The following is a 12,944-nucleotide window of genomic DNA, read 5'->3' on the forward strand; positions in this document are numbered from 1 at the left end:
CACCCCGTATACATTTAAGTCGGGTCTAGTGAACCAGCTGGGGATTACTTCCAATTTCCTTATATAGAAAGCATTCTTTGGGCGATTTGGGTGATCATAGCCCCGCGAATAAGTTTGCCCTACACTCTTAAAAATGAACTTCACCGCATAGCACGCTCTTAGCCAACCACACTCTCAAATGATATCGTTATCTGCCCTGATTTGTTGAAAACGGGAGGCGTACGCCTTTTTGTGACACTTATGCTGTTCATAATTGTCACAAAAAAGGCGTACGCCTCCCGTTTTCAACAAATCGGGTCAGATAACGATATCATTCGAGGTGGTGGTTGGCTGGGAGCGTGCTATGAGGTGAAGTTCATTTTTAAGAGTGTAAATGGATATACCGTCTTAGCGCTCTTGGTATACAGAGTGGAATCGACCCAGAAATAGCAACCGTACCGACTGTTCGTCCAGTTCAAGGTCAAGTCCCTCTTCCAGAAGGTGATCTTCGAACACTTTGCGCATCTTGTCAGCGCTGTCGGACTTGCCGTATTCAGTATTACGCTGGTAGGCAAGGATGAAGTCGATGCGCCGTACGCCGTCTCGAAAATAGAGGCTTGCTTGGGATTCGTCCTTCGGGTGGCCTTCGGGTGTCTTAGGTGTCGGCGCCACCTTGAGAATTTTCAGCGGAATCGGATGGCCAGCCGCAGCCATTTCTTGCTGATCGTCAACGGACTCTTCAAAATGGTCACTTTCCTAGCATCGGAAAGACAAGTCGTTTTGTAAGAGACCAAATTTAGAATAAATTGGAGGTTCACAGATTATAAGTAGGGCCTGACTTTTTAGGGTTAAACCCGTATCCGCCCGATATTTACCCCCCGAACGATATCTGTAAAATTCGGGTTTAACCCGAATCTACCCGAAAACACCCGGTTCGCGTGGCACACTCATAAGCGTGCATTAAAATAAAGTTTGATAACATTGCTAAACATTAGTTCCATGTTAAGACAAATTTTTATTAAACAAAAAAAAATCACCCGAATACACCCGAATTCCTGACGACAGAATATGCCGTAACGGGATTTAACCCGAATACACCCGAATTTTAAAATGAAAAATATCACCCGATATTTACCCCCCGAATTTGGCCAAAAATAAAACCCGAAAAAGTCAGGCCCTAATTATAAGGCCAAGTTGCCTCAAAGTGACATATCTGCCGCGCAAAGAGAATCAGATCCGAACACCATCTGCTATACCATCTTTCACTAGCTATCTATGACTATGTCAACAATGTGCTGTCCGAACTTCCGTTCTTGCAGCTATTGATTATGTGTATATATACGTGCGTGTGTGCAGAGCTATCTTTGGTTACGTCTTCTATACCTGTATTACTTTTGTAACGTATGACTAACGTATTGAAATAAATAGTGTAATCTATTTCAATTGATTTGAAAGCCATCCCTCATAAACACGGGCTCTCTCTCCGAATCACAGACAGTGTGACAGTGTCCAGAGTGTGTGAGTTAGACAGTGTTCGTTCACACAACAAGTTGCATACCGACGCGCAAAAAAAAAAAAAAGAATTCTTGATCAACACCCAGTATAACGAAACAGCTTGTTGGAAATATCCGCACCTCTCGTGCTGAAACCCTGAAACAATGCATTCCCTGGGCATTCTCTTATACTCTACCGGCCTCGGTGGCTCAGTTGGTAGCGTGTTCGCCTTCTGATCCCGAGATCGCGGGTTCGAACCCGGCCGAGGACGCCAGCAACTTGGTGGCAGGGTACAAGTTGCTTAGACACGCCGTCTTCCGCGAGGGACGTTAAATACGGGGTGCCGTGTGATGAGCTTTCATCGCACGTTAAAGAACCCTCAGGTGGGCAAAAGCAATCCACAGACCGACCGCTGTGGCGTCGCTCATGATCTCAGTTGTCTCGCGACGTAAACACCCAATTATTAATTATTAAATCTCTTATACTCTCGTTGCCAGGAGTTGAACCTGCGGCATATACTCTTACCATCGCGCCAATTTCGTTCTAATTTTTTTACATCATTTCCTAATCCGGAGATAAGCGTCTGTCGAAAGACGTCGACCCAAGTTTTCCCGATACCATAATTATCAAAACCCGGTCTCCGTTCTTCCTCTTGATTGGTTCAGCAGCCTTTCTATATATGACACAGTTTACACAACGTTAATCCTTACGATTTGAAGCGAGAAAGGTGAATGAACATTTTACGTTAATACGAGTTCATCGCAGATATAAATACCTGTAATGTACGATCGGAGGAAAATGGTCGTTCGATTCTGCTTCCTAACTGTGTGATTCATCTAGTGGGACCAGCAGCCACGTAGGGTCTCACGCGACCGAAAATTTCATCTTCCTCTACGTCGAGTATGTTCACTTTGCGCCCAAGATATATGGATGTGTTCGATGAAACAGAAAACACATACCGATGACTGCTCGAGTAAATATAAAATAATGGAGCCTGCGGCTGACATTCAACATGGAAGGCAATTATATGGAAGGACGAGCACAACACTGAAGCCTCCCTCACAAGTATTTCAATAAAATAAATTTATGCGTGGGATCGGAACCCTCATCCGAGGCTATAGCCTCTTTAAAAAAAAGAAAAAGAAAAGGGTGTACTTTAACTCCTTTTTTTTTTTTGCCACATATATAACACCCTTTTTGAGAGTACAATTACTCTCAAAAGGGTGTCCCCTCACTCCCTCAAGGGAGTAGCATAACACCTTCTGCCTGCCGGAGAGTAATATTACTCTCTAGTAGGGAGAAAGGCGTTATGCTATTCCCTCGAAGGAGTAGGGAGACACTCTTTTGGAAGTAATTGTACTCTCCAAAAGGGTGTTATATATGTGGCAAAATAAAATGAGTTAAAGTACACCTTTTTTTTAAGAGTGTACAACTATGAGAAGTGGTACTGTGGGATGTATAGTACGTTTATTTCCCACTGTAGTCGTGGAAGAGGCATGAGGCGAAAAAAGCTCCAAGGAGCTCGACGCAAACGAAAACGCGTATCAGCAACTACTCGAGTGAATATGTATAAGATAATCAAGACTGCGGCCCTCATTCAACTCGTGTGTTCCTGTCATTCTACATGCCATATAGGCAGAAGTGAAATTGGAATCCTCGTCTTCAGCCAATAAAGAAAGAAGGCTCTGCCACTGGCAACAATGGAAGTTCCTTAGCGTGCCCGTAGATGGAGCTAGCGCGAAGTGTTGATGATTACAGCATCTTTGACGGGAGGGTTTCAACCCCACTGGCTTTTTCTTCCCTTTCATCAACTGCCATTTCTTGCGGTTTTGGAAGTGTTATGAACTTTTGCATTTCTGCTTCGGAGGACGCGCAATTCTGGATATACGTAACGGCATTAATTTTGAAATGCAAGTTTGTCCGCTTCTGAAACGTATTAGAACGGTGATCATAAGAAATCATGTCCTTCAAACAGAAAGGAAGTACCTTTCGTAAGTGACGTTCTTATTCAAGGGGGCCGGCTTTCATGTTTGCTTCATATTTCTTGCTCACTCTTGGTTGCGCGTGGCTCTGTTAAATAATGCCGGACTCCATTGTCGGCAGAATGCATTCGCCAAATTGTGTACACGCGTGGACTCGGTCGATGTTTCTGTGGTGGAAAATAAAGCCACCCGTCGTACAATCCTACTACACTATTGTATGGAACGTTCCCGTTAGCTGTCGTATAGAAGACATATCTTTCTGAATGACAATGTTCCTATTGTGGTTCTCAACCGTACAACTAAACCGTCACAATACCGTGAAGATACACAAGAAACGTACCTCGAACGGATGAAAACAGTCCATTTCTCACATGAAAGACAAAAAGAGATCCTCCAAAGAGGCGGAAATACGCGACGGGAACCGGTGAAAGATAAGAAAATACTTTCAGGACAAACATTTTTTTCTTTCTTTTTTCTTTTTTTTTTACCCCCCTTTACCCTCTCTCGTTACCCTCTCTCCCTCCTCCTTCTCTCTTTTAGTGCCATTCAATCGTCTTAAGTCATGCTAGAAACTATGTAGACATGCCCTTTCGTAATGAGCGTCGTTGTTCTATCGCTGTCTTGAGGCGTCAAAATGCATCCCCCGTGGCCCTAATGTGTTTGCACTAAATGGGGTGTTAAAAGCTGAAATATGCTTTCAGTCTTTCCTAAACACTACTTATTTAGTTTAGTAGCCTGACTTTTTCGGGTTTTATTTTTGGCCAAATTCGGGGGGTAAATATCGGGTGATATTTTTCATTCGAAAATTCGGGTGTATTCGGGTTAAATCCCGTTACGGCATATTCTGTCGTCAGGAATTCGGGTGTATTCGGGTGATTTTTTTGTTTAATAAATTTTTTTCTTAACATGGAACTAATGTTTAGCAATGTTATCAAACTTTATTTTAATGCACGCTTATGAGCGTGCCACGCGACCCGGATGTTTTCGGGTAGATTCGGGTTAAACCCGAATTTTACAGATTTCGTTCGGGGGGTAAATATCGGGCGGATACGGGTTTAACCCTAAAAAGTCAGGCCCTACTTATTTACAATACGGATGTCACTGCACGAGGAAAACATGACAAGCACTTACACGTGTGTAATTGTGGACAAGAAGCATTAATATACCATAGCTCCAAAAGGAACAGTCGTAGCCTATAGATGGGTAGAAATCCAGCGAACTGGTAGAGATGTAGGAAGGGAGTTGCCTCAGGACAGAAGCCGCCGATATTTCGAACAGAGACTGTTCTTTTTCTGGGCACCGTCCTCATCATTGGCATGGTATTTACAGGGTTAGGTGTGACGTGTTTAAAGGTTCATGCGAATTGTGGGTCAACAGCCCGGAGGGAAGAAAGGTTCCGTACGGGCTTCTACGGCCGGAGTGAATGGCTGCTTTGTTAGAGTGTGGAGGGGATTATGTGAACGTAGTGTACGTAACCTTTCTTCCCTCCGGGCTGTTGACCCACAATTCGCATGAACCTTTAAGCACGTCACACCTAACCCTTTAAATACCATGCCAATGATGAGGACGGTGCCCAGAAGAAGAACAGTCTCTGTTCGAAATATCGGCGGCTTCTGTCCTGAGGCAACTCCCTTCCTAGTAGTAGCCTATAGACGGATTAGCATAATAAATACGACAATTACGTTGAATGAAAATGACATAAATGCTGGATAACGCCCTCTGATGACTTATGTTTATTGAACGAGTTGGAACGAGGAAGACAGCTGACTGAAGCGCCGGGGCAAATATTGGATGGACAAACATTCTCAATTTAATTCTGAAAACAGGACCTTAGAAAAGGGAGCGACCATATGGTCCTTCATACACACAGACATAGCTCGCTCTCGCAGTGAGCTCCCAGGGCAACCTGCGCCAGCATCCAACAAAATATGCGTTTGTTATGTTGTCACTGTTACGCCGTTATGTATGTCGTGTGTGTTATGCCGTCACAGCGGTGTTTAGAAGCGCATCTTTCTCAGTTGCCCGCGCTACCATCCTGTTCAGAAGCACACGTTGCTTGGTCCATAGTCAACTCTAGTCCACCAAGGCTCTGCCCTAAAATCACTTCTCAATTTTCGGGGCACCGTAGGACTTGGGTCCTCACTCTGAGGCAACTCATCATTCAGTTTCACCGCCAGCAATTGCGTAGATTATCGCCACCTGGCAATGAAGCTCTCCAATCATCATCATCATTAAAATAAAGTTGTTGTTGTTGATGTATGTGTTAATGGTCCCTGTGTTTATGGACGAGGAATTGTTTCTCACCCTTTTTCGTGTGTTTGTTTTTTGTGTTTGCGTGGCGTTGAATCTATATGTCCTCATATTATAATACAACCTTCTTTTTTTAACAATGAATGACCGCCACACACTCAGGGAATATACATATAGAGGCAAGGCGTCATATTGATACCTAGGCTCACGAGCAACGAAGCGTTGAGGAAGTTCCCCAACATTTGCTCCGGAATCGTGTTTAAACACCCAGTGTGTGTGTGTGACAACTCCACCGTGCCGTGTTTCCAGCAGTGTCGAAAGAAATGGGAAAGATATGCTTACTGTTGTGCTGGCTGTCACCTCAATTTTGGCACAGGTGATACAATCGAGAGATTGGTGCTCAGGTGTTGTAGAATACGAATCGGACGATCTGTTTCTAAAAAATTTCATGACGTCGCAAGGCCACAGGGGTTAGAGGACCCCGCGCTCCCCGTCCTCCCCGTCTGCTCTGCTCTGTCGTCTGCACTTCATTCTCCTCTTTCTCATTGTCTTTTACACTTGGATTATACATTCACTGTGAACATATATATAATCGCTGAGATAATTATACAGATGTGATCGCTGGTGAAACAAAAAAAGGAATACGTGGCTTTCAAAGGGGTTGAAACGCCTGTAGAGAGATAAACGAGCTATATGACGCGGTGTGACATTAGCCGAGTTACCTTCGCACGTCGACTTGCGACCAAACTAAGGTGACAGAAGTTGATGAAAAGGATAAAATATCGTAAGATACCTATATGATAACACAAACAATAACAATCTGTGGCAGCAGCAACAACAACTTTATTCTTAAAGGGAGACTTCGGAAGGATTCGAAAAAAAAATTAGGTGAGCATGATGCCGAACACGGACCGTTCCCTTGATACCGAATACAACATTCGCATTCATTTTGTGCGAGTAATCAATTCGTAAATGATGAAAATACCAAACCGAAACCAACGTGCAAAGCGCGTGTGCCGGGTGTGCCGACGGTGCCGAGCACTGTCACAGCATCTGGGAGAGTCTTGTCTCAAGCTGTAACGCCCAATACAATGTAGAAAAAAATGTTTATCTCTCTGCTTTCACCGGTAGAAGTCTCTTCCGCACTGGATCAAGATGGACTATGAAATGTACCCCCTGAAAATACTAGCTCCTTGAGAACGATGAACTACTAAAGGATATTTCCAAAGAAGCACCTTGTTGATGCGATACAATGTATAGAAAAAATGTTTATCTCGTTTCTGCTTTCTCCACACGCCATATTCGCCGTACTTTTCGGTCACGACTAACGCCTCGTATTTATGTTTAATCATATATTTCCTCTTACTCTACCTCTCACAATCTCTAAGAGAAAAGTGAGATGCTGCGAAGAAAATTATTTTGATTTTAATTTGATTGATAAAGCTATAAAATTGGACGGGGATGGCGTTCATTTTTCTCCGCTGCACGGCATGGCGAGGTGAGAAAATAATGAGTAGGCGTCACGCAATGTGGACATTTCTTGACACGAAATGCCATTATTTAAACACCAGCTCATAAACAAAGGCGCTTGTTCTCGTTATATTTCGTGATATATTTTCTCGCATCGTATCTCCCGCCATGAAAAGAAAAGAATATCAGCGTTGGACCCGATCCAATGGAAAAGGTCAATAAAAAGAATTCCGTATATCACAAATGAACGTCACTCAGAGGCTCAATACGCCATTTTTGGAAACACTCTCTAGAAAGAAAACTTTTTTGGCCGTATTCTTTCTCGCCTCCAACATCAAGGATGGGCTCGTTAGCTCTACGATCAGCTCTTGACCCATTTTATACCGCTTTTTCGCCATCCTATGGTATTCTGGCAACTTTTCAGCTCATTTCCCCGCAGCCATGTCGGGCCAATCCACGATGATGACATTCCGCAACCGAAAACCTCCAGCTTCTTCCCCTTGGAACTAGAGAAAGCTCGATTCGCTTTTGGAGGTGGTAGGGGACTCGCCCTCACCTTTCCAGCCCTGTTCCTCATTTTGCCTCATTTCCCCTGTGCCTCCCTTTATTGGTGGACTTGCAGGGGGCTTCTATACTACATGCTATCGGTGAACGGTATGTATTTCAACAAATTTTTCCAGAGACAAGTTCCTTCCCGAGTTCCGCTTTTGCGAAAAGTGACGTCAGCTGACGCGCGGCGGCTTCAAGTTGAGGCTTCTTCAGCTCCCTTCGCGGGTAGATTTCCGTCCCGCGGACGCAGCCGTGCAATACGCGACTATAGGGGGGTAATGGCAGGATCGGCTCGCCACTCACCACACACAGAAATGGGGTCGTTACGATTATAGCCTCAAAACGAAAAATAAAGACGTGCGGAAGATAGAGCATGAAGGGTAGAGACGCGTAGAGGGTGCATGAGTTCGTCGGGGAGAGCAAAGTGTTAGGGGGGGTCGTTGAGCAAGAACCGCTTTCTGCAGAAAGAGAATAAGGTTTCTTGCTTTAGCAGAACGTTCAGCGTAAGAACCACCGGGGTAGAGGATATCCGCTAGCGTGCCCGCGAGCTGGAGTGAATACTATGCGACAGTTCGCGGCTACCATCACCAGTCATCAACGACCAGCGGGCAACGTGTCTTCCCGTTTATGCCTGACACATCCCGTACTGGACTCCCCCCCCCCCTTTTATCGTTTACAGATCTTTCATAAAAAACTAGAGTAGCTTGATGGGCTTGTTGGTACATGACTCAGAGAACAAGGAGCAGTCAAAACAGGGACAACGACACAAGAAGACACACAAACAGAGGCTCCACTATCAACAAGATTTTACTGAACGACACAAGCACATTTATAACCAAAGGTACCATTGGTTATAAATGTGCTTGTGTTGTTCAGTAAAATCTTGTTGATAGTGGAGCCTCTGTTTGTGTGTCTTCTTGTGTCGTTGTCCCTGTTTTGACTGCTCCTTGTTCTCTGAGTTTCATAAAAAAGCCATGAGCGGTAGAGATGTCGTTTTTGCAGTTTAGTTATATATGACCAGGCGGGCACCCTCTCGAAGACAGTACGCAAGTATAAGGTGACTATAGATTTCGGGCAAAGGCGAGATGACAGAATGGGAGACAATCCTCGTTGAAGGCGATTCCATTTTCATTTCTTCCTTCTTTTTTTTTTACCCTCTAGGGAACACGTGCCATTTCATCAGCACCACCATCGCGGCGACCGGAAGCGCAAGGAGCACAGCGCTGATTCCACATTAGAGAGCAACGTGCATTGAAGCGATGGAGATTATTAGAGTAGGTGCTCGCCAGATGAACCGCTTTCCAGCCCAGATAAGCCTCCGTTGGCGAAGGTGATGTGCGCTCCAGAGGCGCGCTGTTTTGGTTTCGGCACCCGAGCGAAATTCAGCGACGGATATTTCACGCCTACGCGCTCGTTTTAGGTTTTCAAAAAGATGGAATGGCTTTCAACGAGGGTTGTCCCCCATTCTGCTATCTCGCTTTTTCCCGAAATCCCCTAATTAAATAGTTGATTAATGAACTGTAGTTATAGGTAACTATAGTCATCATGAAGTTACATACTATTCTCTTCTAGGTAGGATGGCTGGGCACAAAGACGTCACTCTCCCTCTACTTTCGTATTGGCTGTTAAGAGGGCCTACCAGCTCTCCGTCCCAATGTATTTCCTATGGAACATGTTTTATGCTTTTTCTCGGTAGCGGATATATTTTTTGAGATATTTTTGTCTCTGTTCCGCCAATGGTACATTCAACGCCGGCCCCGATAATGCCAACGGAACAGTTTTTGCCTTCCCGGAGCAAAACTTTGTTAGCCTTAGTTAGGTTTGTTAGCAAAACTTTGTTGTGTGTTGTTGTTTCTTGGGGAGCCAGAGTGTTAGAGAATCGTACGCTATCGCCTTTGCGCACGTAAAGAATAGCGACGTGGTTCTGCGCATTGCGCGTGCGCAGGACCACCACTGCTACCCCTTACGTACGCAAAGGTGTACGATGCACTAAAGCTAAGTATTTTGCGCGGTGTAAGACACGTAGATTATGATGGCGCAAAAAAATGTACCACTTTGACGATGTGGTTATCTGTATACAGTGACATCGAGTGAAGCACTTCGGGACAGCCTTCATCCAATGAAAGAAACTCTTTTTATGCGAATGGAGTAATAAGGGCGTGGATACGACATTTGGTTGTAGCAACGAAATGTACGAAAAAGGAAAAAATACGGGTGACGAGGAAGTCACGAGCATTTTTTTGTAAGCACCATATCCACGACACCATATCATTATCCGGAGCTCAAGCCGAGCGTCAGGTAACCAGATTAGAGTCACTAAATAGGGAGCAGAGTAGCGACAATGAGCCACGCGGCGAGAGAGACCGCCATCTTGGGTGCAGCGTGGCTGCGTCGCCTAGCAACGGGACGCCAATTTCCCTCTTCTCCGCCGGAGCACAGCGCGCAGTCGAGCCAGCTCGCGACCGAGGAAAACGGTTTTGGTAGGAGGGGACTCAACATGGACGGCGCGTTCTTGGAAGGAGAAACCACGTGACACGATCGGACCCAATCGCGGACACCGAACGGCGGCTCCGGCGCGGAAAAGGAATGCGATACTCTGTACCCCTATTTAGTGACTCTAAACCAGATTGACGGAAGAAGCGAAATGAAATAAATAAATAAAATAAAATTTGTTGGGGCTTGAAGAGCAAGCACAAATACTTTGAGGGTTGTTGCCCAGATGGTGTTCAAGAAATACTTACAACAGGTGCTGAAGGAGCAGCAAGGTTTTCATCGTCGGACGGAAGGCGGTCTTGTGAGCGCACACCTCCTGTGAAAATGCATATTAATCAACAGTTATAGAAGAAAGGAGGTCACATAACCAGTTTTCATCTTTTTTCGTCCATTCCTAGAACCAAACACATTTTACCAACTTTAAACAGCCTGTCGTTGTGGACTGTCTTGATATAAAATAGCGTAAATGCGGGATAGCTGGTAAACAAGCCTGAGCTGTTTTCTTAATTATGTGCCTATGCTCAGGCTCATGGAGTACCCTCTTCCACTAAAGTGCTTCGTTCTGGGTAGGGTATGTTTTATGACATGTGCGGTACTTTTGAGGCATTAGTTTGTGGGCACATTAAAAATCAAAATAAAATGGTGGTGGGAAACTCTGTATAATGAAGTCTTCGTACACAGTCAATGAAGCGCTGGAGACTATAAGGTGCTGGGTTAGAACCCTACAACCGGTCTGAGGTTTTCAGACTTTCCAGTTCACTCTGAAGTCGGCCCTGCTCAAAAGCAATTTCGCTTCGCGGAAGGAATAAAACGAACGAAGCAGTTCTCTGTACTTAGGCCATATATAAGGGATTACACACGCGGATCCGCACTGCATCGCGTTTTGCGGATACAAACAGGACGCCTTGAAATCCGCGCGACTGAGGCGTGGATAACACCGTGCACCAATACAATGACTGCGGATGTACTCAATATCCGCGAGGTTGTGGAGCGGTTCATGCGTGCCCGGGTACGGTGCGGATACTGTCAATGTTATCCGCGCTCACCTCTAGCCATAGAGCGTCACGAGAAGCTGACCAAAATTTTCTTAAATTCGAAACAGATCCTCGCGAAATGATCTACGCCGTCCCCGCTACCACGCGTGGCTCTGAAAACCCTTTACTTGGCGTCGCAGAAAGTATAGCGATGTACTTTTCAGGAGTCTTTACACGGCATGGTACTAACAATGACCTTCCGATATACGTATAGGTGGTGTAGAACTTGGGAAGCGGGGTCGTTCGCTTATTTAATGTCGTTCTCTCTCTCTCACTTCTTTTTTCAGTGCGAAATCTTAGAAAGTCGAAAATGGCGGATAAACGCCGCCAGTACAAATTTTGTACAAGAAGAAAATATGCTCCCAGACACCAGGTATACAATTTTCGTACCAATAAACCTCTACCCGACAAACGTCATCATCATGACGTTGCTAGACAGACTGAAACCGAAACAGATCGGAAGGGGAGAGCTGGGTTCCACGAATGAGCAACTGTTCGCTGAAAGAAAAGTAGGACCGAAGGTCGCGTCCCTTTCAGAGACCATCGTAATCTCCTCAAGACCGTGGCTTTCGGGCGCGATCTTGTTCGCCACTAGCTTTGAACGTAGTTCGACTCTACCAAACTCGTGGCGCTGTCGAACACTATGACGTCATTTGTTTACAAACAGGTAGAGGTCTATTGAACAACACTTCTATGGTCTTTGGCAAAATGTCAGTGTCTGGATCTGATTAAGCCGCACACCATTACTGACAAAAACGGAAAAACGGCACTTACCGAGCAAGAGAGAGATAGAATTCACAACATGGATGGACATGCCAGAGAGCGGCCTCTCTTCAAGGAGTCCTTTCTGTGGTGGTTCACTGGCGCAGCCCTGAAGAAGCTCGTCCGGAACTTGACCAGGAGGACGCGTAAGCGGGGGACTCACCGATCCGGACACTTCCCGGCGTACGCGGTGCCGACGTGCGCTGTCTCGCACCACGATTGGGCTGGGCACCGTGTCGGTCGAGCCCCCCGAACTCCAGGTGTCCCTCTGGCGAATGATGCGTTCTCGCAACTTCTCAAGCGGTACCAGAATGTAGTAAAGGGCCTTTTCTAGTGTCGATTCCAGTGTAACGGTTTGCTAATGTTCACCGTGATCGTTCTTTGAGAGTCACTTCACAAGTTGATCCAGGTTACCAAGGTTCTCTCCAACATATCGTATCTTCCGAAGTTACACAATGCTCTAGGGGCCTTCCAAACTGCCTTATGGAATAATAATTTACATTCGTAATTTACAAGGGTGCGATCATGTTCGGGACATTCCATTGCACGAGTCTTCAGACAACCTTGAGAGGGCCTTTCGACATACTGCAAAACTTGGTTTTTATGTATGCTATACTTGAGGCGACGATGTAGCACATTTGTACAAGCTGGTACACATGCCTAGCTTCGTACAGCTCGACTCATCGGAAGCATTTCTCTTGTTTGATTATGCTTGTCAGGCCAACTAACGGGCATCTTGACTCAGTGTCCATGTCCAAGATGTGAGCAGAACATTCGCTGTGGGGAGTGTTACCAAAGACATTTCTGCAAGAGTTTGAGGAGTGTGAAATAGTGGTCGACGATAAACGTCCCACGGGCCCCATTTCAGCTGAAAAAATTGGACCAACATTCAAATGGGCTGCGGTGCAAGTGAAAAACTAATCCGGAGCGC

The 12,944-nt window shown here is 45.4% G+C and overlaps 1 protein-coding gene across 3 annotated transcripts in view; it reads right to left on the reverse strand.

Annotated features, from left to right (window-relative positions):
* Window positions 1–12,085, reverse strand: part of LOC135401584 (anoctamin-4-like) — a 43,985-nt gene extending 31,900 nt beyond the window's left edge. Inside the window, exons 1-3 of one of the 3 annotated variants that reach the window (XM_064634083.1) lie at window positions 12,026–12,085; window positions 10,466–10,533; window positions 439–735 (exon numbers count right to left, since the gene is read on the reverse strand). In XM_064634083.1, coding sequence (XP_064490153.1) covers window positions 439–735; window positions 10,466–10,533; window positions 12,026–12,065 — 405 coding nt within the window. In that variant the 5' untranslated portion in view covers window positions 12,066–12,085. Of the gene's footprint in view, window positions 1–438; window positions 736–2,248; window positions 2,343–6,047; window positions 6,235–10,465; window positions 10,534–12,025 lie in introns of those variants that run through there. The other 2 variants (XM_064634082.1, XM_064634084.1) reach the window with 2 other exon arrangements.
* Between the last annotated feature and the right edge of the window lie 859 nt (window positions 12,086–12,944).

The sequence above is a fragment of the Ornithodoros turicata genome, chromosome 7 (genome assembly GCF_037126465.1).
Source record: "Ornithodoros turicata isolate Travis chromosome 7, ASM3712646v1, whole genome shotgun sequence".
Taxonomy (NCBI): domain Eukaryota; kingdom Metazoa; phylum Arthropoda; class Arachnida; order Ixodida; family Argasidae; genus Ornithodoros; species Ornithodoros turicata.